Genomic DNA, 27,768 nt, shown 5'->3' with positions numbered 1-27,768 from the left:
TCGGGCGCGTATATTGAATATAATGTGACTGACTCCCATGGGGAGTGGAAAAAGAGATGGTTCTATATTGGGAACCATAATCCTCGCTTGCCGGTGGTTACTGGTCACGTGCCAAAGCACGCAGAGAACTGGGTGAGCGAACCTGAAGATACCCCGGAGCTCGACCATTTGCCGCACCAGATTACCGAGTTGAAAGCACTCGGTCGGACTGGGATTAACGTGGTGGCCAGTTTTCTCAAGAGAAGGGTTCAGCCTCTTCAGAAACGAGCTCATTCAAGGGGTGAGTACTCAGGATGTAATGACCCATCGCGTATGTCCGCTAAGGATATATCCGACGATGATGTGGAAGCGCTGCTGGCCAAGTTCTTCAAGAACTATCAAGGAGTACCGGTTATTCCTTCAGCTCTTCGTCAATACGATGCTTGGTATGATCCAGAAGTGGTATGGCCCTTCACTTGACTTGTACTTTTTGAACTTTTGGAATATTATTTTGAGTGTCGACTTGTTTTTGTAGTCCTGAGTTCTTGCTGGCTACTTGGCGCAATTAGAAGAAGAAGAATCTGTTGTTGAAGAGTCAAAGGACGAGCCCTCTCCTCCTATGAAGAAACGCCGAGTAGTCCGCAAGATGTGTGCTGCTAAGTCTACCTCGACTTCACCTCCTGAGAAGTCTCAGGGTGCCAAGGTATGTAGCCGTGTACTCACTTGTAGCTGATGAATTTTAACTTGTAATCTTGTGATCACTTTATCTTTCTCAAAAGGCTGGCGATGCGGCACTTGGTGGTGATGAGGCTTCTAAGTAGTTGTGACCGACCCGGGCGTTGGTATTGCGTCTGTTGAGAAGGTGCCAGAGGGGGTGCCGCCAGCGGATGCTGGAATAGCCCCCGAGCTGACAGCCCAAGCTCCGTCGGCTACCACGCTGCCGGTCCCTGACTAGGCAGTCCTGGGTTTGCCTGTCGGAGGGACTGGTATTGCGAAGGAGGTATCGCCAGTAGTTGCTACTGGTTCTTTGTTATCCAATGTGATTGCTAGTGGTGAGTTTTCTTCCTGACTATTTTTTGTTAGTTCGAGTTTGCTGTAGTCTTGACCCTGTTGTTTCCAGGTCTTGGCGAGAAGACAGCGCCAGCAGCTGCTCTCGTGGCGCCGATTACTCGACCACCTGTCACCGAGAAGAAGCGTGTGCGATTACCGCCACGATCAACTCGGTGAGTTGTTTATCCTTGGTGTGCATCTTCGAGCTTTCTTGAAGCCGTGAGATAACTTTATATTTTGATGTAGGGATGCGAAGGAGACTATCCCTGCGGAGGTAGGAGCAGAGTCATGTCCCCCAACTACGCTTTCTGCTCCTTTGGAGGATTTGATTGTTGAAGAAGTATCCGGAGTTGATGCTCGTCGTCTTGGAGCTACCATATCTATGCTTCAAGAGGTGATCTGCTCGGTGGAGGACCCCTCAACTGCTTCGGGTTCTGGAAATGTATCTTTGTCGGTGTATACAGGCGGAGCTCTGGCTGTAGGGGATGTGGAGAAATCCAAGGAACCAACTGCTCCAGGTATGTAGCTGTGGTCCTGGGGTTGTAGTCGTAGTATTGAGGTGACTGATGTTATTCTCTTAGGTACTTCCTTGGGTGCAGCTCCTCATCTTGCGAAGAGTACTCAAGGCCTAGTACTCGGACTTCCGTCTGAGTCAGAGTTCCAGAGAGCTGTCGATGTTTTTCGAAGCTTCCAGGTGTGTTTTCTTTGCTGGTCTAATAGATTTAGTGATTAATGGACTTGATCGATTGCGTTGCTTTGCAGGAGCTGTATGACCAGACGCAAAGGAACACTCGGGCCCTTCAGGAACGAAACGAGCAATTGGAGCAGGAGTGTGCCCGGCTTACAGAATCCTTGAAGGTTCATGAAGTTGGAGCGAAATCCTTTGATGTGGAACGGTCAGATCATGAAGTCTTGCAGCAGAAGCTGGAGAGCCGCTACAAGTCTTTGAATAAAAAGTATCAAGGTGAGTACTTTTCATGTTTTGGGTATGTCTGACTGTAGTCAGTTGTTTTGAACTTGGTCGTTTTTTGCAGAGCTCAAGAGGAAGGAGACTGTTGCGAGTAGTCAACTCCTTGATTGGAGAAATGCGCACGATCGAGTAGCGGATGAAGCTGAACATCTTCGAGCTTCGCTAATGGAGGCACAGGCTGCTTGCGAGCATCAGCGAGACAGGAAGATTCAGAATAGGGTGATGCTTGCTATGGCCATGGTGGCATGCAGAGATCATGTCCAGACCATAGGAAGACTTCGAGGCGAACTCCAAGAGTTAACTGTTGCCGCCGAAGACTTGTGAACGCCATTGCCCCCTTGGAGGAGGACGCAGGACCTCAATCACTAGTCGAGCGCTTGAACGCTGCTTCGGGTAAAGTGGCTGGCCTTTGCAAAGCTATTTGCAAACAAGTCCTTGCTGTGGTCAAGTCATACTACCCGAGGGCAAATTTGTCGGCGGCTGGTGACGGCGTTGCTCTTAACTGCACCGAAGAAGCTTATGCGTAGTACCTTGAGGAGGTGGAGCCAATCGCGTCCAAGATGTCTGAATTTGTATCGTTGGAGGAGGCTTAAACTTTTAAGTACTCTTGTGAGTGGTCGGGTACTCTGAACAATACTTTACCTGATGAATGAACCTTTGTATATATTGTTGTTGTTTGAAGTGGTTGTCTTGACGTGGGCGAGGAGTAGTTCATTGCATCCCGCCCAACCCTTTGAGGATGGAACTCCACCTCGCCCGACCCTTGGTCCCCGGGTCGGATGCGCCCAACCCTTGGCTTAGAGGGTCGGACTTATCCAAGCCCTCGAGACAAGGATGCGTTTTGAGCGCAGACCATGCTTGGCTGGAGTAATTCTGAGTTTTGAGTAGTCGTGGTGTTTGTCGAGTACCCTGTTTTTTGAATTGGGGGTGCACGGGTGTACTGTACTCTTTTTGTCCTTTGTGGCGTGAATGCTTTCACATGATTAAAGTCAGAGGTCGTCAGACTCATCGATCATGGGCGCATAGTAACTCCTGGGTGGTTGGTAGTTGTAGCGCTTGGCTATAAATGGGCCACCTCTGGACGTTGACCCGAATCAAGCTTCTGAGTAGCGATGGATTGCCTTTGGTTGCTGTTGTTTGAGTGTAGAAAACCTTCAGAGAGTACACCGGTGCTAGAAGATTCCTCGTAGATTGAGATCACCTTCCCTCCACAAACTCCAGCGCTCGTAGGGATAGCCACGATGCTAGAAGAATCCTCGTAGGAGGTTTCATCGCGCGCCTCATCTTGCAGCTCGTGATCCAGCGGAGTACGCGGTGGAACTCGCGGGTGATGGGTGATGAGTTCCGCGGTCTTTATCCCACTCACTTAGAGGTGGAGGCGTGGTCGTAGAGTGGGTTGGTTCGGCAAGGCTAGCAAACGAGTAGCCTTGGTTCCCTCTTGGCGCGGTGCGTGGGATTCATCGTTGCCGCTGTCAAGGCAGCGGCGGTACAGGAGTACCTAGTGTTGCTTTGGGTAGAGGACCTGGATATGGCTGCATTTTACGCAGCTTCCTTGCGTGTAGGTCCCACCTGTTGTAGTCGGCAGGCCTGAGCGGCCTTGTGATATTGTAAAAGCCTGAGGCTTAAATGCAGCCCGCCAATAGGCAGTTGCTTGCATTCCTCTTTTATTGTATTTCGAGTACCCGTACTCGTATGAAATCTTGATGTATCTTCGGTCTCGAGTAAAGAATTACTCTACCGCTGAGCCGTTGTACCAGAGCTGGAATGCCTGTTAGGTTGGTAGTCTTGAGTTAAGAATAGTACATCTTCTAGTTGGTAGTTGAGCTATTAGCTCGAGTAGTTGACGAGTTTTTGCTCGAAGCAATTACTCAAGTTCTGCTATGGGTAGTAGCGACAAAGGTGTTCTATATTCCAAGAGTTTGGTACTTGTTCTCCTGAGAGCTCTTGTAGTCTGTAAGATCTGGGTCCCGTAACCTTGGATACGATGTAAGGATCCTCCTATGGCGAATTGAGTTTATGCAACCCTGACGTGTCTTGGATTCGTTTGAGGACCATGTCGCCCAAGTTGAAAGATCATTCTTTGACGTTGCGGTCGTGGTAACGCCTTAACCCGTCAAGGTATTTGGCAGATTACACTAGCGCTGTACATCTTGCTTCTTTTAGACTATCTAGATATGTGCGCCTTGTTTCTTCTGCCAGCTCTTCATCGTATTGTTCGACTGAAGGAGATTGCCACATGACGTCTACGGGTAGTATAGCTGCTGAGCCATATACAAGAAAATAGGGAGAGAGCCCAGTAGTCTTGCATGATTGGGTTCGTAGTCCCCACAGAGCATTGGGTAATTCCTTGAGCCATTTGCCTCCTTTTGTGTTGCCGACATCATGTAGTCGTTTCTTGGGAGCTTCAAGTATCATGCCATTGGCACGCTCGACTTGTCCGTTAGCTCGCGGGTGAGCAACTGAGACATAGCGGACATCGATTCCGCTATTCTCCCAGTACTCCTAGAAGTCATGATTGTTAAAGTTTGACCCTAGGTCTGTGATGATCCTGTTTGGAAAACCATAACGGTGTACGATTTCGTCCAAGAAGTCGAGGACTCGGTCTGCCTTGGGGCAAGTGACTGGTTTGACCTCAATCCACTTGGTGAATTTGTCGATTGTCACGAGTACTCGGTTGAATCCTCCTAGCGCAGTTGGTAATGGCCCTATCATGTCGAGCCCCCAGCAGGCAAATGACCATGTTGGAGGTATTGTGACTAGCTTGTAGGCGGGGACATGTTGCTGTTTAGTGAAAAATTGACATCCCTTGCACTTCCGAACTAACTATTTGGCATCAGCTAGAGCCATTGGCCAGTAGAAACCTGCCTGAAAGCCTTGCCAACTATTGTTCGTGAAGATGCATGGTTGCCGCAGATCCCTCTGTGAATTTCTTTTAGGATTTCTTGGCCATCTTCACGGGTAACACACTTCATGAGTACCCCTGATGATGCACTTTTCCTGTAGAGCTTGTCTCCGACTAGAATGTAGTTTTTTCCTCATCGAGAGACTTGTTCAGCTTGGTTTTTGTCAGAGGATAACTTGTGATCCTTGATGTAGTCGATGAAGGGTGTCCTCCAGTCGGCTTCTATCATCATGATTTCTCGAGTGTCGTCAGTAGTCTGGACTACTGGCGGTGTAACTTGTTTAGGTATGGACGGCTTGATCAGTTCATGTACGAAAATTTCTGTGGAACCTCTACACGAGTTGAGCCCATTTTTGATAACACGTCAGCGGCTACGTTGTTGTCGCGGATGATGTGATGAAATTCCAAGCCTGAGAATTATTTTTCCAGTTTGCGGACTTCTTTGCAGTAAGCGTCCATGTTGTCTTTGTTTCGATCCCACTCGTCATTGACTTGGTTTATAATGACTAGTGAGTCGCCGTACACCAGTAGTCTTTTGATGTCGAGGGAAATTGCAAGACGAAGGCCGTGTAGCAGTGTTTTGTACTCGGCTTCGTTGTTTGATGCCTCCCAGAAGATTTGCAGTACGTATTTGAGCTGATTTCTCTTTGGGGAGATAAGGAGTACGCTTGCACCGGCCCCTTCAAGTTTGAGGGACCCGTCGAAATACATTATCCAGTGCTCGGGCCGCTCGACTGGTGTTGGTACTTGATTTTCAGTCCATTCAGCCACGAAGTCGACCAAAGCTTGGGATTTGATGGATGTCCTTGGTTTGAAGTCCAAGGTCAGAGCTCCGAGTTCAACTGCCCATTTGGAGATTCTACCTGTGGCATCTCTGTTGTGGAGAATTTCGCCGAGCGGGAAGTCAGAGATGACTGTGATGTTGTATTCTTGGAAATAATGGCGCAGTTTCCGGGAGGTGAGCAGGATTGCGTATAAGAGTTTTTGTATCGGTGAGTACCGAGTTTTGGAGTCCGAGAGTTTTCACTGACGAAGTACACAGGTCTTTGGACCTTGTAAGCGTGGCCTGGTTTAGACCGTTCGACTACTATTGCCGTGCTGACGACATGATTAGTAGTTGCTATGTATAGGAGCAAGTCCTCGTTTGGAGATGGAGCAGTGAGTACTGGAGGCTTTAATAGAAAGTCTTTGAGTTGCGTCAGTGTCTTGTCTGCCTCTACTGTCCATTTAAACTTGTCCTGTCATTTGAGAACCTTGAAGAAAGGTAGTCCCTGCTCTCCAAGTCTCAAGATGAACCGATTGAGAGCTACCATGCAACCTGTGAGTTTCTGCACATCCTTGATGCTAGCTGGTGCTTGCATGTTTGTGATGGCAGATATTTGCTCCGGGTTAGCCTCAATGCCGCGATGGCTAATGATGAACCCGAGTAACTTGCCAGAAGGTACTCCGAAGACGCATTTAGTAGGATTGAGTTTCCATCGGAAAGCTCGTAGACTAGAGAAAATTTCCTCCAAATTGGCGATGAGTTCCTCCTGATTTCTTGTTTTGACGACTACGTCGTCCACATAAGCTTCGACATTGCGGTGAAGTTGCTTTTCGAAGCACATCTGTATAGCTCGTTGATAGGTTGCCCCTGCGTTTTTTAGTCCAAAGGACATTGTCTTGTAGCAGAAAGCCCCGAAAGGTGTGATGAAAGCTGTTTTAGCTGGATCCTCTTCTTTAAGGCTTATCTGATGATAGCCTGAGTAGCAATCGAGAAAACATAGTAAAGCGCACCCAGCAGTGGAGTCGACCACTTGGTCGATCCTGGGTAGCCCAAAAGGATCTTTGGGACAGTGTTTTGTTAAGGTCGGTGTAGTCGACGCACATTCTCCACTCGTTGTTTTTCTTATGAACGAGTACGGGATTGGCTAGCCAGTCGGGGTGAAAGACTTCTTTGATGAACCCTGCCGCGAGTAGCTTGGCTAGTTCTTTTTTGATTGCTTCTCTTCTGTCTTGAGCGAACCTTCGGAGTCGCTGCCGTTTTGGAGTAGCTTTAGGATCCACATTTAGAGAGTGCTCGATTAGCTCCTTGGGCACACCGGGCATGTCAGCTGGTTTCCAAGTGAAGATATTGTGGTTAGCTCGAAGGAAACTGACGAGCGCAGATTCCTATTTAGGATCTAGCTCTGTTCCAATCATGGCTGTCTTGGAAGAGTCACCCGTCTGGAGATTGACTGCTTTGAAATCTTGCTCGCTTGCGGGTTTCACCTTGGTGGACCCCAACTTGTTTTCCGGGATTTCGAGTTCGGTTGGATGGAGTTTCTTTGAAGCTGTGAAGACTTGTTGCATGGGACTAGGTGCTTGAGAAGTCGCGGCGATCTCTACGGCTTCAGTGTCGCATTCGTAGGATCGCCGTAGATCTCCTCGTAGCGTTAGTTCTCCCTTGGGCCCTGACATTTTGAGTACCAAGTAAACGTAATGTGGTACGGCTATAAACTTGGCGAGTGCTGGTCTTCCGAGTATGGCGTGGTAAGATGTCTCGAAGTCGGCGACTTCAAATCTGATGTACTCGGTGCGATAGTGTTCCTTAGTTCCGAAGGACGACTTGTCCTAGCGTTATAGCTACGTTTCCAGGTACGATGGCATAGAAGGGTGAATCTGTTGGGGTGAGCATTTCTGTGACGTCGAGGCACATTTTCCTCAGAGTCTTGACGAAAATGATGTTGAGGCCACTTCCGCCATCAATGAGTACCTTTGTCAGTTTCGAGCCTGCCACGACAGGGTCGAGTACTAGGGGAAACCGGCCTGTTTCTGAAAACTTGGTCCATTGGTCCTTCCTGGTGAAGGTTATGGGCACTTCTGACCATTTTAGCGGTGTTGGATCTGTTGGTTCTATCGCCATGATCTCCCTGAGTACGAGTTTGCTGGCTCGCTTGGATGCGGTGCCTGGAATTACGCAAAAAATGACGTTGACTGTCTTGGAGGCAGTCTGGAAGTCGCCTTCCTCTTCTTCGTCGTTGTGGACTTTGTTCTTGCCCTTGTCCTTTTTCTTGCTGTATTCTTTAGAGGGTGGTGGTGCAGGTAAGTCTTGCATGACTCGGCGCATGCTGTAGCAGTCTATCGCCGAGTGTTTAGTCAGGTGCCATGGGCACTGCTTTTTGAGTAGTTCGGTGAAGGTTGGCCCTTCATCGTTTTTACGGGATCCTTTTTTCCCGGAGTTGGTCATGGCAGCAACGGTGTTGTCGGGCTTCTTTTTGCGATTCTGATTACTCGAAAAGTTATTTCGAGTATCATTGTGTCGAGTTCTATCCTGGTCATTGTTGTTGTTGTCGCGTCCACGGTTGCGATGGGAGCCAAACCGTTCTCGCTCTTTGTCTTCTTCATCTGCCCACTATTGTACCATGACTTTAAGGTATTTGACATTAGCTGGTCGCCGTCGACCGAAGTCTTGGTATGTCCGTCTATCGTAGAGTCCGTTCTGGAAACACTCGATGACGTCTGTTTCTGAAATGTCGACTATAGTTGCCTTCTTTTCAAAGAATCGTCGCAAGTAGTCGCGCAAGGTTTCACCTTCTTTTTTGCTTAATTTGGCTCAAGTCGATCTTGTTGCCTGGTCTAGCCATGGAGCCGGCGTAGTTGTTGGTGAAAGCTTTTGTCAAATCTGCCCAAGAGTCGATTGACTTGGGTTTGAGGGACTCAGCCATGTCAGCGGTGCGGGTTCCATGCATATGGGAAAGTGGATGACTTTGGTGTCGTTATTGCCCCCGGCTGATTGGACTGCTAGCGAGTAGCATCGTAGGCATTGAACTGGGTCCTGCTTGCCATCATACTTGGTGATTCCTGTTGGCTTGAACTTCTCGGGTAGTCTTGTCTTCACTACCTTATTTGTGAAAGCAGGAAAGTGGTTGTAGTTGTCGACTTCTCGCTCACATCGACTGTTGAGTATTTCTCGTAGATCACTGAAGTTTGACACTTCGTGGTTCTTCCGAGTAGGGTGAATACTTTTTACAGAGTTAGTGCAGCTGACTTGTCCGACGTCCTTCTAGCATATTAGGGCATTTTGTTTACTTGGGCCTTGGCTGTGTTGCCGAGGTTGGTTAACGACTTCATTGTCGTTTCTTTGAGCATCCTTGATGTTGGCTGCAGCACCTCTGCTGCCTTCTTGATGAGCTGTGATGCGAGGAACAGATGGGATTGGTGATTCTTTGTCGAGTAGCTTGTAAGCTTGCTCTGCGAGTTGTGCGATTAGTCCGTTGCCGCGCTGCACGAGCTAAGCTGTGGCCTCGTTGTCTCCGTCTCGGGGTATGAGCGTTGTTAAAAGATTGATGGAAGCGATTGCTGCAAGTGGAGTGGTATGTTCCTGAGCCTGAACTGCGTCAAATGCTCTTTCAAGGTTTGTGATAGGAATATTTGTAGCTATCGACTGCCGTCGCTCAGCTCGAGTAGCATTGCGCATCCTTCTTTGGTTTCTTTGATCGGAGGTTTCATTTTGTGGGGCGTCAGCTGTAGACTCGTCTTCTGAAATGTTGTCGAGTTGTGCTAATCGCCTGGGGGTTCTGTTCTGGCTAGTACCCGGGTTGTTGTTTTGAGTAATAACAAAGACTTCTCTGTCCGGGTAGTAGCTTCCGGAGCTTGATGTTGCAATCTCTGTGGAACTTTCCTCACGGTTGTAAGTGAGTGCAACGCCTTCCTGGTACGGGAGGTTGTCTATGTGAACGACAAGGCGTGACTCGTAGTCACGGGCAAGGGATGGTCGCATTCCTGGCCAGTGAACGAATCTGCCTTGTGATGTTGTAGTTATTACCAGACCTTGGGCTAGTCCGGATAATGGTATCTCTGGGAGATAGGCCGAGTCGGAGTCGTCATCTTCGTCGTTCCCGAGTTTGAGTTGAATTCGAGTGAGGAAACTTTGGTGGGTTTCGGCTGCATTGCGGAGTCCGTTTGGAAACCGTTTTGGAGTCGAAGTCGATTTGAGGAGCGACTGGGACCGACTAGTCCGAACCGAAGTCGAGTCCGACACGTAGTCGAACTCGAAGTTGTCGAGTTTGAAATTTTGGTTTTTGCTGATCGAATCCTCCGATTTCTTCACCTGAACGCTGACGATTTGGTGCCGGAACGATCCAGCGCCGTCGGCGATGTAGAGTCAGGATCCAAAAACGAAGGTTGCGCCCGCTTCGATGGTGAAGACGGGCTTGATGATGACCGTTGCCATTGAGTTCGCACTGAGAAACTCGACGAACTCCCCTACCTAGCGCGGCAGCTGTCGGTGTTTTAGACTGTCAACCCGCCTAGGGGGTACCCTAGGTGGTCTTTTGTGCGGTAAGGGCCGTCGAGAATCAATGGTGACGCAAGGAACACGATTTAGACAGGTTCGGGCCGCTAGATCGCGTAATACCCTACGTCCTGTGTGTTTGTTTGTATTGATCTTAGATGTACTTGGAGTTGTTCTGTTTGAGGGGGGTCCCTGCCCGCCCTTATATGCACGGGAGGGCAGGGTTACAAGTCCTAGTCCTAGTCGAGTACGGGTACAGAGTTCCACTCGGTTTGCCCCGAGTAGTTTCTATACACACTTAACTAGTCCGAGTGGGATACGCCTATCCTCTTGTCTTATCATATTCGAGTACGTCCCTTAGTGGGCCATCCAGGGTCTACTCGTGGACCTGGGATGCATGCCCGACAACTGGAGAAACACGTTTATGCAAATCTGTACATTTTTGTCAGGTGCGGTAATATATTCGTGGAAAATGTACGAGGGATTCTGAAATCTTTACATTAGACACCTCAGCTCACAAGTGAATGTGGTATCTTCTTGTGGAAGGTTTGCTTCAAGTTCAGCAAGCGTGGTGCGATCTCTGCAAGAAACTTGTGATATGTGTGCTTTGGACCTTCAAAATCACCGTAGGATAGGATGATGCAGGTCAATATTCTAAGACATACTGTAATGGCTTCTTAAGGTATGATACCTCGGAGCATGTTGGAACTTAGATCCAAGTGATCGAGTTGACCAAGGTTTCCCAAGTTGGATGGTATACCACCCTCAAGATTGTTGTGGCTGAGATTCAGCATCTGGAGCTGTCGAAGATTTCCCAAGTTGCTCGGTATGTGTCCACTTAATGCATTCTTTGATAGAACCAGCGACGACAAGTTAGTAAGATTGCCAATAGAGGATGGAATTGTCCCGACGAAATTATTCTCTTGGAGATATAGATGCACTAGACTCCTCAGCTTCCCAATCCATTCAATTGTACCAGTGAGATCGTTTCCGTCTAGCCCTAGAGCAAATAAGCCACGAAGATTCTGTATGATTGGGGGAACTTTTCCTGATAGGCGGTTTTCTCCTAAATATAGAACTCGAAGGTCTGTAGACTTATTACACGATGAAGAAGTACAGTTTGCCAAGGCATACAAGAATGCCCAGCTTTCTTGGTCGCTCGCTTCAATACTGTTACCCCAAAGGTAAAGATCATACAGGTTTGGTAGCTTACCCAGAGAACTAGGAATTCGGCCAGCAAAATTGTTAGATTCTAAACCTATCAACTCTAGCCTGGAAGCATTGCCCAGGGAAGCTGGGATGTGCCCATGGAACATGTTGTTGTCCAGGTAAAAATAATAGAGATTAGGGATGGCATTGCCAATGTTTGGTGGCAACGCTCCCCCTAACTGGTTGAACGCCGAGCTTAGGTATCCAAGAGAGGACAAATTAAAGAGGGACTGCGGTAAATCGCCCGAAAGTCTATTTCTATCAAGACTCAAGTGAGATAAATTCGATAATTTGTCCAGCTCCTCAGGAATGCTTCCTGTGAGCTGATTAATTGATAGAGAGATTATTTGTAAACGAGTGATGTTACTGATGGTTGGGGGGATGATTCCTGAGATATCATTCTGACGAAGCTTTAAGACCAAGAGATTCGAGAGGAGACTCAGCTGAGGTGGAATTTCACCGAATATAAGATTGAAACGGAGGATTAGTGTCCTCAGGCTGGAACAGTTTGTGAGTGCAACCGGGATCCTATCGTGCAGCGAGTTATTGCCCAGATCAAGGACCTCAAGTTTGTGGAGATGGCCTAGAGGAGGCAAAAGGCCAGAGAATGTGTTTGAGGAGAGGTTGAGTTCCCTGAGCAAGGTCAAGTTGCCGAGGGAGGGGGAAATGGAGCCTGACAAGCCATGGCTGCCGAGGTGTAGCGCTACAACACGCCCCGGGTACTTCCAGGAGCACATGACGCCCTTCCACTGGCAGAAAGGGGTGGTTGTGTTCCACGACCTCAAGACCCCGTTTGGATCGCCGGCGATGGCCTTCTTGAAGTCGAGAAGGGAGAGCATGTCGCTGCTGTTGCCATGGACGGTTGAGCCATGGGTGCCCCCGATTCCTCGGCACAGTAGAAACAGTAGTAGCTGCAAGGTTATAAGCATGGTGAGTTTCCTTCAGAATCTACTTGAGGAACTCAACATGGGCACACCAGCCCGGTACCTGCAACAAGATCCGCTGCCGATCAAAAGCATTTCCACATGTTCCATTTGCCTGGTGATCGAAGTACTATATATGAACATGTCAATGCGAAATTGCAAATAGGAGAAGGGGAAGTGGAAACATATGAGCGTGTTCATGGATTTGCCGGAATCTAAGTTGAACAACTGTTTCCAACTAAATCCCCCACATCTGAGCGGTAGATTGTTTACCTGGTAGGGTGGAATTGATCTCCAGCCGTAAGGGAAGAGGCAAGCAAGGGACGCCGGCTCGGCCGGCCGTTCGTGCTCGGTTTTCTCCAGCCTCGACCGCCGATGGAAGCCGAGCAGCTGCTACTCGGAGGTCAGCTGTTCTGCACTTTAAAGAGGTCTATGTTCGTTGCATCCACACCTCCAATTCATTCATCCGCTGCTAGTCTTAGCGCAGCGCCGCATCTCTTGACGGCTAAAGCAGCGACTATCTTTGACCCATCGAATTTTCTGAGTTGGTAGGGGCGTCACAACTAATACTAGAGACTGGTCCAATTCGAGATATATCTTTTGCGGAAGATGGTGCAATTTAAATGTTAAGTTGACCTGATTCATGATTTTTCTGTGTTTTTCGACGGGAGTGATGGTGATCCCTGCGCTGAAGCGGCAACCTTCTTCGATTTGGGCTATATAAAGGCCCAGCTTCTATAGCCCAAAGGATAGTGCCTTTTTCGATTAGCAACGAATGAGTTCCTTTTGGTGTCATCCGTTAAATGTCATCATCGTCAATCAATACTATAAAGAATGAGTTCTTTTGGTGTCATCCGTTAAATGTTACCCGTCATCGATCTCATGCGTGCATATCTTCTTGTGGTATTATGTTTGTCGCGTCAAGTCGACCAGCCATGCATGGTATGTACGATCGCCGGAAGAAATTAATTCTATGCATGTTGGACCTTTAAATCATTCTACAATGATGTAGGTCTACACATTGGACATACAGATACAATAACGACTTCTTAAGATACATATGATACATTGGAGCTTGTCGTCGCAAAGATCCAAGTGGTTGAGTTGACCAAGGTTTCACAAGTTGGATGGTATTGCACCTTTGAGATTGTTGTGGCTGAGGTTCAGCCTCTGGAGGTTTTGAAGGTTTCCCAGGGTGCTCGGTATGTGACCTCTAAATGCATTTTCTGCTAGAAACAGCATCTCCAGGTTAGTAAGATTGCCAATCGAGGATGGAATTGTCCCCATGAAATTATTCTCTTGGAGATACATATATCTTGTAGATTTCCCAGCTTTCCAACCCATTCTTCAATTGTACCAGCTTTCCAGCCTCCCGTACTACTCGCCCCCGTCTCGCCTACACTCGCAGCCGTGCGCTCGTGCAGTCACCTTCGCTTCCAAACAAGAGTTGCTTGTTGCTTGTGAGTTGTGATTTGTGAATCGTCACCTTCAGTACATGTTGTTTGCAAGGAGCGCGACAACCGGGTCCTCAACCATCAGACTAACTGACTAAGCAAGCTAGTGTCAAGCGTCGTGTCAGGAATCCAAGACGAAGCGCGGTCCTGGATGGCAGCGGGAACCAAGCAGCGAGTGAGCGAGAGCAAGCCATCGATGTGGTCATGGACCGTTGAGCAAACGGTGGTGCAGAGCAGCAAGAGTGAAAGCAATACAGGCATGATCAGCACCGAGTAGGCCATACAGACCCACCCCACACCTACACCCACCAATTTTAATCAATAATTCTGACTCCCAATGTCTTGGAACGAAAATTGAGAGGAATATCATGAGTCGTGACCATAATTTTCACGTTTGGTTTAGATACAGATCACGGTCCAGTCATTGGCAATACATTATAGTACATCAGCACTTCAATGGGGAGAGGCAAACTGCAACTTCGAACGTGCAATCTATCTACTACGATCACACAAACATGAAGTAAAAGAGGCCAACTGGAAAGGGATGAATGGAACACAACCGAGAATTTCGGCAGAATTAATGAACCACCTGATTCATTTCTGTATTTTGCATGTACAGCGATGTCTGACAGATGACAATATATACTCAATTATCGTGTACCGAGCAATATAAAGCAAAATTAATCAGTGAGGTTGCCAGGAAACTTACAAAATCGTTTCCACACGTTTTGGGGGTGGAACCTGTGGTTCATACTTTGCTCTCTAAAAAGTAGGTTGACGAAACAGCCAGACCAGCGGAGTCGTAAGTCCGCACAAGCCGCTGCCTCTTTCCTGGCGATTCCATCCAACAAAACTCCAAGTGGAAAGAATCTAACTGGGCGACGCATTTGCTGATGTCTGATGGATATCCCATGTACATTCCACCAGGTAGCAATGTGATTTCATATCCTCCATCAAACTGAAGCAAATTGTTGTTTGCTGATCCTATCCAGTTCACCGTTGTTGTTGTGCTAGTTCCAGATTTCGTTGATTTAGTATCCTATATGCACAGGAGTAGCAATATATTTAAATTTAGTTGAAAAAAGTAGGAATACTGAAAGTGATCAACTGATCATTAAGGTCCTTTTTTATAGTATAAAAGGTGGCACGCAGCATATATAACTTTGTTAGACGTTTTTCTGTTTTTGTAAATAACAAATTTGGATAAGATAAAAGAAAAAGCATGAGTGTGATTTTTTTTTGAAACAGGGACTCCCGTTTATATTGCATTCATGGAAACAACCAGGTCGGTACAGCACAGTTCAAGGCAGAGAAACAGTAAGAGCACAAGCATTCTGGTGCACACAGTGATACAGGGACGGTTGATTAATTCCATTTTCCCAAATTTTAGTTTGAACTATAAACTAAAACAATGGGAGTATTTCCAAAGTGCAAAGTATATATATTTATCAAATCAAAACTATGAAGCATACCTGAATTAGCTTGCCATTGCCATCCATTTCAAGGACAACAACTGTATCTGCCTCAGCAAGGGTTGCTCCATATACCCCGCTCCTCTTAGTCACAGAATGCCCCTCCCATCTTCCAAGTAGTGCGTTTATCCTATTACTGCTGGCACTCTGGTGACAAAGGAATACAGCATTGGGCTTGATTCAGTATGATCCTGTACCCCTTCATATATAAGATCGTTTTCACAGATTTCAGCAATTGAGTAAAAGAACTTACCTCAGGATCAACTGATGAGTCGAAAAGTGGCTGTGACACTATAGATCCCTGCTTTTCATGGAAAACCAGAAGGGTATCGACCACTCCCTTCGGGTCCATAATGTGGAAAGCCCTCACTCGGCCATTGGCTTCAAGGGAGTAAAGACAATTCTCGCATACAATAGATGGCTTACGAGAAGGTATCTTCAAGTTTCTGGTGAAGATAAAATAGATATGTCACACCTCCTAGAAGAGCATCACAAATTAGTAACCTCCTAAGTTTGTGGCTTAGTATTGTTTACTTGGGGGAGTCTTCACCAGTATCATCTTCTCCAAGCACACCAACCCGAAGTACAGTCTCCAGCATTCCTGCAGTCTGGTACCTCAGTGCGAACGCCTTCTCTTTAGGAAAGAATCCTATCTGTACACTAAGCAATATCACTCATTAACTAAGCACATAGACGTACAGAATTTTTACAAGGAAGATTAGAGGCCTACAAATTTCAGTGCACCTGCTGATACTTGTCCACAGTGAACATGTTTGTCTCTTTGATTTTGTACTCTACCCACTCTGGTTCAGAATCCTCCTCGTCAACAATTGATATCCTAGAGGAAGCTTGCTTAATATACAGCCTGCAATCACACAATTTAAAATACATCATTCAGGGCCATAGAGCAGAATATAATGGTTGGTCAAAGGACATAGACAAAAAAATAGCACACATAATGAAGATTAAAACATTACTGATTACATATGAATATGTGGAGACTGAATCGGAGTGTGATAACCGAATCAAACACATCTTTTACATGATTGCGTAGTAAATATCACTGAGACTGAGAGGGAGCATTACGATTGCAGGAGGCTGATGAGGTCGTCCTCTCCGTACGTGCTCACGGACAAGCGCGTGCTAATGCCCTGCAGCACCCTCCCATGCGCGTCGAATTGCTAAGCAAAACAAAGTCGCACGCGCAAGCAACATTCAGCGCAATCACGAATCGGGAAACAGGAAGCCAGGCTTGATGGTCAGAGGAGTGACGGGGGAGAGGGGCGTACATAGAAGGATCCGTTCCATCTTCCGACGTTGAGGTCGAAGAACCTGTGAAGGTTGTCGATGCTCATTGCATCGTCGTCGTCCACCTCTGGCGCCCCCGCGACCGCGGCGCGGGCGCGCAGCCGGCCGCCCCGGAACTGGCCGCCGCGGAGCGCTGTGCGGAGGAGGCAGCAGTGGAGGGTTCGAGGCTGAGGGACGGCGGAGGCGACGATGCGGAGGCCTGCGAAGGTTTCCGCCATGGCGAGTGGAGTGGGAAGCGGCAGAGTGCTCTGTTGTTGTGTTCGGTTAACGGGTTAAGCCTTATCGCCCACCCAGGGGTGATGAAGACGAAATAGTTGTGTTTTATTTTATGCTCAGGCGCCAGTTTACCCAGCACACGTATTTCACGTGGTACACCACTTTATTTGGAAAACGTATTTCCTGGGGCCTGATTGAGATTACGTCTTCCCATAAAAGATGTAATTTCAAATTTCGATTATAGGCTATGAATCGAATACTGAATGGATAGATATTGAGCAGCTTGTATATACTTAGTAGACAAGAATAGTTATATGTTGCTTATTTAATCACCCGTATCTAGATCTGTGTCAGCCCCATCGCCATATATATACGTCGTGTGTACAGATGGTCAGATGGGTAGCCCGGCACTAGCTCATCTCTGGTACTATTTGGCTCGGCACTCTTAGGCACTGGACTATCAGACACTATCGTCTAATCGCCCCGTGTCGTGTCGGGATGTTGTGTTGAACTTCCAGCCCAGACACTGCACTATACCATTTTCAAAGTGCCACGCCAGTTCTAGCACTATGCAACACTTATTCAACTCAAAACTTCATCAATTTCATCATAAATTTATATAGATATACATCGATTCATCCATTTCATCATAAACTCATATAGAGATAGATTAATTCCATCATAAATTCATCTAGAGATATATACATTCTATCTATCATAACAGAGTAATATACATCTATTTTATAGCACTATAAGTTGGGGTAATTGTACCACATAATGCCTGACCAAGAATTGTTACGTGCCTAGGCCAGCACTATGGGCCAGTATGGTCGCCAAAGCACTACCCTACCCTATGTCATATAGTCATAGGGTCGAACCATGTTAGTGTCGTGCTTTTTAGGGCCATGTTTCAAGCTGCCCGTTGGGTCTAGCTCGTCTGACCATCTATAGTCATGCATCATATATAGCAATCGTAGAAAAAAAACTCGTGTAAATTATAAAATTATAAAAAAAATATATCATAGATACAAATTGGTTATAGCGTGAATCAATTATCGGTATTATGAACGACAAAAATACACCAATTTCGTCAATTGAAAAGGCAAAGAACGATTTTCGCCAATTGGAGTAGTGAAAGTTACAATGAAAATCAATAAATTGCATTTTTCATGTCAGCCTAAAATTATTCTTTCATAAGAAAAAAAATCCAAAATTCAACTTTGTATGCAAAGACTGTGTATATTTTACTAAACACTTCACGAATTAGGATTTCTTGCGCCCACCATTTTTCTTTCTTTCAGCTAAGGCAAAGCTTTCTTATGACCGTAAAGGACCTCCAAATTTCAGGACTCTAAATTATACTCAGGATTGTATATTAGCATGGCACCCACACGGGGTTCCAAATCTTGTAATTAGGTTAGGTAATTATGTACTTAGCTATAAAAAAAAAGAAAGACCCACTAAAACCAATACAACAAGCAACTTTAGCCGATAGGGTACGTGCATGGTTAGACCTAGACATCTTTACGTGGTTAGACCTAGACATCTTTACGCATTTAGACTCGGTAAGTGTGACAGTCGCGACAGAAGAAGTCATTCGTCCACATATTCGTCTCCCCACAATGCATAAGATGTTGAGATACCACTTGTTCATCTGACCGTCTCCCACAGGCTACGGTGGCACGGCGTGGCAGACCAACTCACATTGCTTGTATCCTCAATGCCCATTACGCATAGACACATAGTCAGGTAGCAACACACTGGCCACTGCGCAAGTACAAGTTCCATCTTTCGAGATTTGATCTATTGTTTTCTTACAATTTTACCATGTTCCATTAAGCTTAGAATTCTTGTTTCATAATTAATTTATCAAACAGGTGGAAATTTATTCATTTCAATTCTCAACAATCACTATGTGCTCGAGATGATTTGGTTGTGAGAAAAGCTCAATCTCAAAAAAGTGCTCTTGAGTCTTGATAGATTTATTGTAAATAATCTTATTTAATTCTGGAAGGATGGTACTTTTCAATAGAACATGATGCCAGTTTATTGCTTGGGTATTGTGTTTTGGTTGTTTTTGCAACCTAGTTAAACTACGTATAAATGTTCATCCATTGAGGTGGGCATCATGTCGCACTAATACAAAACATGCATTTTCTAACTAATTATAGACAATGTCTCATGTTCTTTATGTTCTTGATTGAGATCCTTATGAACTACCAACCACCGTTTCTAAATACTTGGCAACTTTACTTAAATCACCATTAACAAGGGAATTCACTTTTTTAAGGATGTAATGACCAAAATAGTCTTGTAAAGCTATTTTAGTATTTCTAGAACATTTCTATAATATTCTTATAAAGGTAAAATGGGAAAGAGTATTTTGAGAAACATGAAGTGCCAAATATTTTGAAACAAATAAAGTGGTCGAAAGTGACGAGTATTTTGGAAACAGATGTTAGTATAAACTACGTGGGTTTATCGCAGAGGCTGGATATATTTTTTATTTTTTAAGAAAAAATACATTGTTGTGCTTGACCAGGATCCCCTAATGTTGCCCTCGCAAGAGCACCAGAGCGACTCAAAAAGAAGTTTCTTTGCAACAGTAGAGTCATTACCCAAACAAATGAAGGACAGGATGTAGACAGCAATGCCCACCCCCCCCCCCCCCCCCAAAAAAAAAAAAAAAAGAAAGAAACAACGGTACTCGGAACATCATATGGACGGACAAAAGAAATACGACTCGTAAGAGCTGGGTTAGTCGTCTCTGGTTAGACTCAATATCTGGAAATTACACTGCTCATGTTCCCAATTTGGGACAGTGTTGAGATTTTTTTTTAAAATCGGTTGCGATGCAGGACTCTTTTCGCCGGTATTGAGGATCGAGCTATTTCCTATGAATTCCTCGTTTCCAAACAACCACTCAGTTAACACCAACATATCCTACTGACACTTGCCAGTGCTGTTTAACCATGCCCCGATCGTAAGTTCAGAACATTGGGTGGTTAAGTGCAGAGAAAAGTACCATTAAACTTAGGGCCTGTTTTCTTCCGCTTGCTAAACTTTAGCACCTGTCACATCGAATGTTTAGATACTAATTAGGAGTATTAAATGTAGACTATTTACAAAACCCATTACATAAGACGAATCTAAACGGCGAGACGAATCTATTAAGCCTAATTAGTCCATGATTTGACAATGTGTTGCTACAGTAAATATTTGCTAATGATGGATTAATTAGGCTTAATTAGGCTTAATAGATTCGTCTCGCCGTTTAGATTCCACTTATGTAATTGGTTTTGTAAATAGTCTACGTTTACTACTCCTAATTAGTATCTAAACATTCGATGTGACACGTGCTAAAAATAAGACACGGGAAGAAAACACCCCCTTAATACTGAGTGTGAAAACTCGATGTCGAGAAAATGGACATATGATAACCACCGATTCTTCAACTAGAATACAACAACCAAGCTGCTTCGATTGTGTGAGTACCCGATGTGTCATTTACCTGATGCAACAAGCTGCTTTTCATCCACAAGGCCAGTATATAAACTGGTACAATCTTACAAATGCTGATTCCAGAAGAAACCCAAGCAGCTACAGGTTAGACGAAAGCATTTTGGCACAGCATGCGTGCATGAGATACAGAATAAATAGAATTGGCAAGATAGCCCGCCTTCCGTAAAATAGTCATAACCCGTAATGATGCAGATGCTGACTTCGATTAGTTCCAGGTGTCGACAGGCGATGCAATATCTGTATGAGCGTCAACTGCGCGCCGCAACTCTTCAAGGAAGTTCATCTATAATGCCAATACTCCCCAGCAGGAAATTAGAATAAAGCAAAAGGAGATGTAGGAGGAAATCATGGCAAGAATTTTACTCCAATTCATACCTGATGAGGAAGCTTCAGGTGACCCCATGACGAGCTAGTAGATCCAGAATACATTACTGGTTTATCTGGACAAACATCAAGATAGCGAAGTTAACGGCATTAACATGTGTCCTTTTTTGTTTTGTTGTTTCATACGGCACCACTGACATGGACAAACCAGTATTTGACGTGTCAGGTTGATAAACTGAGTTCATCAGAATATAGTATTTATAACATGCTATTTAAATTCCCAATTCATCAAGAGAAACCTTTCCAGGTAGCAACTAGCAAGTAACATGCCCTAAAAGAACTGTGTTCCCAACTTTGCCTAATCAAGAGTCAAGTATTTGCTTTATCAGCTATTGTGGAGAAATGTAAAGTTTATAGCAACATGCGGACTCACCAGAGGAGTCAATTGTTTGATCATTGTACAAGTTCATTGCAGCAGTCCAACCTACAGAATCATAATGAAGGTTTACTATGAGGTAGCAATTATTAAGTTAATAAAAGAAACAATAATGGATTACAGGACAAGCACCCAACTTGATATTGTTACATGTCCAACACACAAGCAGAAAAACGAGAATGAAATGTGAAAGGTTACAGGTGTTCCATAAGTTGTCTTGCATATGGCGAATTTGAGGATATATGGATACTGGGTAAGCACCCTCCTAGGTAATCAAAGAAGCAAAGGGAAACAATAGACGCTCAAACTTTCTCTTTTTTATGAAACACCGCCTGAACTTTCTTAGTATCCACCCTAAATACATGTATTACGCAGTAGCATGCAGCAACTATGAGCAGTCAAAAAGTAAGAACTTTGTATCAAAGAAATTTTCTAGTAAGAATGTGCAGTTTTGCAGAGAAACATACGGTCACTGAGAAGCTGTGAAGCCTCACTGGCAGAACATCCCTCCAAAGGCACTAATCGTGTTTGATTGTAGTCATTCTGAACATTGCTGAAGAATGTTTCGTGGTGAACAATTGGGGGAAGGTTCTTTAATGAAGGAACATGGCTCTTCTCTCCATCATTGTTGTAGGAGTAATTAGTCTTATCGGCCCTATCTGTTTGGTGGAATAACAATAACAAGTCTCATAAGTAACCTGAACAGAACTGCCTAACAACTTAACATAGAGCAATAGCATATTAAGAGACATGAAACCAATACAAAAACTATAGGAACCAGAAAAGTCAAAATGCAAACATAAGGTTTCTCAAAAGCTACCAGTGATGATCATTCAATAGAACAGAAATAACAACTTTTACTCTTAAAATGGTAGCCACAGATGCTATGTTTGCATGTGAATTTTCGATTTTACATTTTTTTACTGTCGTAAAGAAATGCGTTGGCTAATTTGTTGGTGTGTGAGGGTTCCCACAAGACAAAAATATAAACTTTACTCTTAAAATGGTAACCCCATAGATACTATGGTTCCAGGTGACTTCAATTTTACTACTTCTTTTTTTACTGTTGTAAAGAAACATATTGGTTAATTTGTTAGTGTGTGTGGGTTCACAGAAGAATGTTAGTTTGTTAAAGGATCCTTCCATTCTTATGAATTTGGAAGCAGAAACTATGTAATGGCTGTCCATTTGCAGCAGAGAAAACACAGTCACACAGATGTTAGACTATGTGGAGATTTCTAAACATATTCCTGGACTAAGTTAGGACAGGAGTAAATTTCACCAGCGGTCCTTAAACTTGTCCCGAGTTCTCATCCCGGTCCTGGTACTGTCAAAATGCCCATGACAGTCTTTAAACTTGTCCTGAGCTCTCATCCCGGTCCCGGTACTCTCAAAATGTACATAACAGTCCCTAAACTTGTCCTGAGGTCTCATCTAGGTCCATAAAATTGTCATGAGCTCTTATCCACTAAAACTTTGAGTGGGATTTGAACATGGTTTCAAATTCTCATGAACTTTGGATCAATTTGAGTGGGGTTCAAATCCTAAAAGTTCAAATCCCACTCAAAATCGATCCAAAATTCAGGAGGAACTGAAACCAAGTTCGAATCCCATTCAAAATTGGCAAAAAAATTCATGAAGATTTGAAACCAAGTTTAAATCCAACTCAAAGTTTTAGTGAATGAGAGCTCGGGACAAGTTTATGGACCTGGATGAGAGCTCGGGACAAGTTTATGGAGCTAGTTGAGAGGTCGGGACAAGTTTAGGGACTGTTATGTCCATTTCAAGAATACCAGGACTAGGATGAGAGCTCAGGATAAGTTTAAGGACTGATATGTGCATTTTGAGAGTACCGGGACCGGGATGAGAACTCAGGACAAGTTTTAAGGACCGCCCGTGAAATTTACTCTTAGGACAGTAATTGATATCAGAACACCCAGCTACTGAATCAGATCATATTGGCTAAATTTGTCGATGGTGGGACCTTATGCATCAAACCAACAGACCCCAAAGCAAAAGAGCATGTGCCATCTCCAAATGCAACTGGTTGCATCTAAACAGATGCACCATAAAACCCAGTAAATGGATCAGATCATATCGACTAAATTGGTGGAAAATTATGCAGACAAGTTCCTAAAAAGCATAATCAAATGTAACTATTTGCATTGGAAGGGATGTACCTCCAGACTTCCGCCGATTGTTTGCGCGATTCCTGAACAATAATGAGAATAAAGACAGCCATAAGCAAATAATCATAAGCAGAGACATATACAAAGATATAAAGCTAACGAAAATGTTGATCTCTATACAACAAAACAAGGTTCCAAGCATTAGTTGATAATTTCAACATTCAAACAGCATCCAGATAATGAGAAGCAATGCTGAGATTGCTATATCAATTAACAACTGATGAGAGAAAAAAAAAGAGTGATCAGCCAATGCACAAGATTGCTACAAAAAATTGATTTGCTCTTTAGAGTTTACACTGAACTCCACTTCTAACTGTGGCCATGCGAGATCACAAATGCATGGACAAAGGACAATGACAACATGCAGCAGTTTACAGTTACCAATAAAATATACGATGGTGCCTTTGATGCCAGATATCTGATAAAGTAATAGATGCATGAACCACAAACTGAACAGAGCCATGAAAATTTCAGCAAAGCTGAAAAAATTGCCTATGGGGATAAAACTATACAAGTCACGCATGCTGCTCCTCTACTCACATGCTCAATTGCTAGGCTAGATCAGCATGGTAAAGGATAACGAGCAAATTGAAAATGGTAGCTCTCTCGCTAGTGACATAGATTGCACGTTTACAAAAGCTCCTTTCGTGCTACATCCTCTCTGAGCTAACAGAAAGACGGGCGGTAGGTGCTAACAACAAAAAGGCCAAAGGAAACAAAAAGAAGGATTTTTTTTATCTATGGAGTCTATGTGACAGCAAGTATTCGCAAGGCACACTTTCTCAGGTGCTACCTCAGATCAAGCCCATCAAAGCTGCTCAAAATGATATGCCAGAACACCGCTGACCGCCCAAATCTAAGCATAACGGCCCAAGAAATGCCAAGAACTGGTCGAATCCAACGGGATCCTACCCTCTCCGCAAGCATCACAAGCTACCAAGAAATGCCCCGCGAATCAGCTCAGCTTGCGTCTTGCAGGAAACCCAACCAACCCATGGTGACGCGACGCGAGCTCACCTGTGCACGGGCGGGGTGTATCTCTTGATGGCGTCCGGGTTGGTGTCCGCCATCGCAGCGAGGCCGCCGAGCTAGCGGGGGGAGGTAGAGGAGGAGAGAGGGGCGGTGGGTGCGGCGCCTTCCTCCTTGCCCTGCCTCCTCGCCTGCTGCCCCCGATGAGAGTTGCGAGAGGGAGGAAAGTGGAGGTCAGGAGGATGACCAAGGGCTGAGATGGGGCGCTGATCAGTGGGCCCGGGAGTTGGGTGTGAAACCGGGAAGTGCTCTGCTCACCGATGTCACTGACTCACTGTCGAGTGAACCCGACAAATGGGCCCAAAGGGCTGCCATCGTCATGGAGTTCAACAAGTTTTAACGGTGGTCTGAACAAAAAAAATCACAAGCATACATCGCGCTGCAAAATGTTCTTAACTTCTAATCACATATTTGAGTGAGGTATCTAATATTTTCGTGGAAGTGAACACTCAACTTATGAAATGAAATGGTACGCAGTAAGTCAGCAGCTCAATAATAAACAAAAACAAAAGGTAATCCAATTGAACTTCGTACCCAGAGAACCAAAAAGTCAAATGGAATGGTCCTATTGCGTGCAGCGTAGTTTGAGCCACTTCTGATGTTCCGATCTCATGCTCCCAAATAGCACTTGGGGCGGACCCAGGCCACGATTTGTGCGGGGGCACAACATAACATAAGAAAACTTAGATTCACTAAGCTTGTACACGGTGAAAAAATAGTGGTCGTGTTTGCTTCAAAATGTTAAGTGAGGGTCTCACTGGACCTTATAATGAACAACGGAACGGCTTAACCCTCAAAGAGTTGAGAACGGAACGGCTTAACCCTCAAGGGACGTTGGGTACTTATTATATAGTTACAAATATGATTACAAGACCGTATCAACTACGGTTGGAAACAAAGGAGTCCTACTGGGACAATAGAGTCCTACTCCTACTCCTACACATCACGTATTTCTACATCCTCCTCGATCTTAACGTGCAAAGCTATCAGCCACTTGCAAGGTTAAGATTGTTACAAAAGTCATGAAGCCAGCGCACAAGTTGAGACTTGGTAAAACCATCGGCAACCTGATCATCTGATGATATAATGCGAATATGAAGAAGCTTCTGTGCAACTCATTCACAAACAAAATGATAGTCCACCTCAATATGCTTAGTATGAGCATGAAAGACCAGATTAGCTGATAAATAAGTAGCACCAATATTGTCGCACCATAAGATTGGAACTTTAGATTGTTGAATTCCCAACTCATAAAGCAACGATTGCACCCAAATAATCTCAGCAGTTGCATTAGCAAGTGCCTTATACTCAGCTCCAGTACTAGACTGAGAAATGGTAGCTTGTTTCTTGGCTTGCCAAGAGATAAGATTAGCTTAAAAAAAATAGCAAATCCGCCTGTAGAACGGCGATCATCAGAGCAGCCTGCCCAATCAGCATCCGAAAAAGCACTAACAATGAAAGAAGAAGATCGAACAATACGCAGTCCAACACTCAATGTACCACTGACATAGCGAAGAATGCGTTTGGTAGCTGTATAATGTACAGACGTAGGAGCCTTGAGATATTGACAAACCTTATTCACCACAAAAGCAATATCTGAACATGTAAGCGTCAAATATTGAAGTCCACCAACAAGACTTCGATAACGAGTGGTGGTGGCAGCATCAAGTAGATCACCTATGTCGGATCCAAGTTTCTCAGAAACAGGCAAGGGCGTAGGAGATGCCTTGCAATCTTTAAGACCGGCCTTAAGGATCAGCTCCTGAGCATATTTATGCTGACTGAGAAGAAGTTCACCAGACAAACAAGGAGAGACCTCAGTACCAAAAAATAATGAAGGGGACCAAGATCTTTAAGAGCAAAATTAGCACGTAGCTGAGAGAGAAGCTTCTCAACCGTAAGATTACTGTAACTTACAATAATGATGTCATCAACATATACTAACAAAAATATGGTCACCCCATCATGTTGATAATAGAATAAAGACGTATCAGCCTTCGAACCAGATAAACCAAGCTCCAAAAGTTTGCTGCTCAAGCGAGAATACCATGTCCGTGGGGCCTGCTTTAAACCATAGAGGGATTTATCAAGTTTGCAAACAAAATTTGGAAAATGACTATCTTCGTATCTAGGAGGTTGCTTCATGTAAACATCCTTCTCCAGAACACCGTGAAGAAATGCATTCTGAACATCTAGTTGACGAATGCTCCATTGTTTTGAGACAATAATAGATAAAATAAGACGAATAGTGGCAGCTTTCACCATGGGGCTAAATATGTCCTCATAATCCAAACCATAACGTTGTTTAAATCCTTTACCCACAAGACGAGCTTTATATCTATCAATTGTGCCATCAACACGATGCTTAATTTTATAGACCCATTTGCAATCAATAACATTCTGACCTTTCTGAGGAGAGACAAGATGCCAAGTATTATTCTTCATGAGGGCAGCAAATTCAGTATCCATAGCCGCCTTCCAGTTACTAGAAGCAAGAGCACCATGTAACGAATTTGGTTCAGAAATTTCTGTAAGTAAACCATACCGAACCGTGCTATCAGTGTAAATCTTTGGAGTGCGAATATTATTCTGCAGCCGAGTCCTGAGGCCGCGAGGAGAAACTGGAATAGGGCCATGAATAGGCCGTGGAGGACCTGGTGGGGGAGGCGGCAAGCGCCTTGAGTTGGGTTGTGCAACTGGTATAGTTGAGCCAGCGGCAGGCATAGACGAACCAGCAGCACCAGAGGCCACAGAAGATCCAGCAGCAGCGCCAAGAGGCGACAACGTCGTCGAATCCGGCGCCAGGGAACATCCGGCAGCTGTGTCGGGCGGGAGCGGAGCAGCAAATATAGGTGACTCGGTAGGAGTGGTCAAAGCAGAATCTAGCCCGGCCGTCGACGGTACCGAATCAGCATCGGTAGCCACGCACGTATCAGCATGAGGATCGGCAGCGGGCTCGTCTGGAAGCGAAGAAGGGAAGGCGTCATTATCATATGTGACCACAAAAGGAAAGCACACCATATTTGGAGTTCCTAAACCTGGATCAACATCAGACTGCTCACATGCATCGGTTAGAGGGTTAGTGATATTAGTAATACTAGAGTTCATAACCCCATCATGATTTAGTAAATTTGGGGATAAAAGAAGTATTTCCTCTTGTAGTCAAGAGCCAGCATTAGGACGAAGCTCAGAAAAATGAAAAATATTCTCATCAAAGACGACGTCGCGGGAAATATCTAGGCACTTGTATCCTCATATTACTGTACCCAATGAAGGCACACTGTTTGGACTGAAATTCAAGTTTATGTTTATTATAAGGTCGAAGATTAGGCCAACAAGCACATCCAAATAGGAACAAATAATTGAGCTTCTCACCAAATAGGCACATCAAAGGAGTGGAAAAATCAAGGACACGACTAGGAGTGCGATTTATAAGATACGTGCCTGACAAGAAAGCTTCGTCTCAAAATTTAAGAGGCATAGAGGCTTGGGCTAAAAGAGAAAGGCCAACTTCGACAATATGACGATGTT

The 27,768-nt window shown here is 44.9% G+C and overlaps 3 protein-coding genes across 4 annotated transcripts; 1 reads left to right on the top strand and 2 right to left on the bottom strand.

The window, feature by feature from the left end:
* The first annotated feature begins 34 nt into the window (after positions 1–34).
* Positions 35–3,618, top strand: LOC111257985. Its single transcript, XM_022828606.1, has 9 exons — positions 35–441; positions 515–682; positions 759–1,031; positions 1,100–1,202; positions 1,276–1,547; positions 1,611–1,723; positions 1,792–1,993; positions 2,064–2,218; positions 3,562–3,618. The coding sequence occupies exons 5-9, from the start codon at positions 1,412–1,414 to the stop codon at positions 3,616–3,618; spliced, it is 663 nt and encodes a 220-aa protein (XP_022684341.1). The 5' UTR covers positions 35–441; positions 515–682; positions 759–1,031; positions 1,100–1,202; positions 1,276–1,411.
* Positions 3,619–14,286: 10,668 nt separating this feature from the next.
* LOC101773000 lies at positions 14,287–16,803 on the bottom strand. Its single transcript, XM_004952998.2, has 7 exons — positions 16,503–16,803; positions 16,300–16,394; positions 15,958–16,078; positions 15,748–15,866; positions 15,467–15,659; positions 15,214–15,360; positions 14,287–14,780 (listed from the first exon to the last, which is right to left on the bottom strand). The coding sequence occupies exons 1-7, from the start codon at positions 16,737–16,739 to the stop codon at positions 14,490–14,492; spliced, it is 1,203 nt and encodes a 400-aa protein (XP_004953055.1). The 5' UTR covers positions 16,740–16,803; the 3' UTR covers positions 14,287–14,489.
* Positions 16,804–20,154: 3,351 nt separating this feature from the next.
* Positions 20,155–24,423, bottom strand: LOC101772592. 2 transcript variants are annotated; one of them, XM_004952997.4, is made up of 6 exons: positions 24,226–24,420; positions 23,200–23,231; positions 21,487–21,678; positions 21,017–21,067; positions 20,635–20,699; positions 20,155–20,542 (listed from the first exon to the last, which is right to left on the bottom strand). In XM_004952997.4, the coding sequence occupies exons 1-6, from the start codon at positions 24,276–24,278 to the stop codon at positions 20,465–20,467; spliced, it is 471 nt and encodes a 156-aa protein (XP_004953054.1). In that variant the 5' UTR covers positions 24,279–24,420; the 3' UTR covers positions 20,155–20,464. The 2 variants fall into 2 exon arrangements, with proteins under 2 accessions (XP_004953054.1, XP_022679868.1); XM_022824133.1 differs by lacking the exon at positions 21,017–21,067 and having other exon boundaries at positions 24,226–24,423.
* Positions 24,424–27,768: the final 3,345 nt, after the last annotated feature.

The sequence above is a fragment of the Setaria italica genome, chromosome I, assembly GCF_000263155.2.
Source record: "Setaria italica strain Yugu1 chromosome I, Setaria_italica_v2.0, whole genome shotgun sequence".
Taxonomy (NCBI): Eukaryota; Viridiplantae; Streptophyta; class Magnoliopsida; order Poales; family Poaceae; genus Setaria; species Setaria italica.
This window is presented reverse-complemented; position numbering and strand designations above follow the sequence as displayed.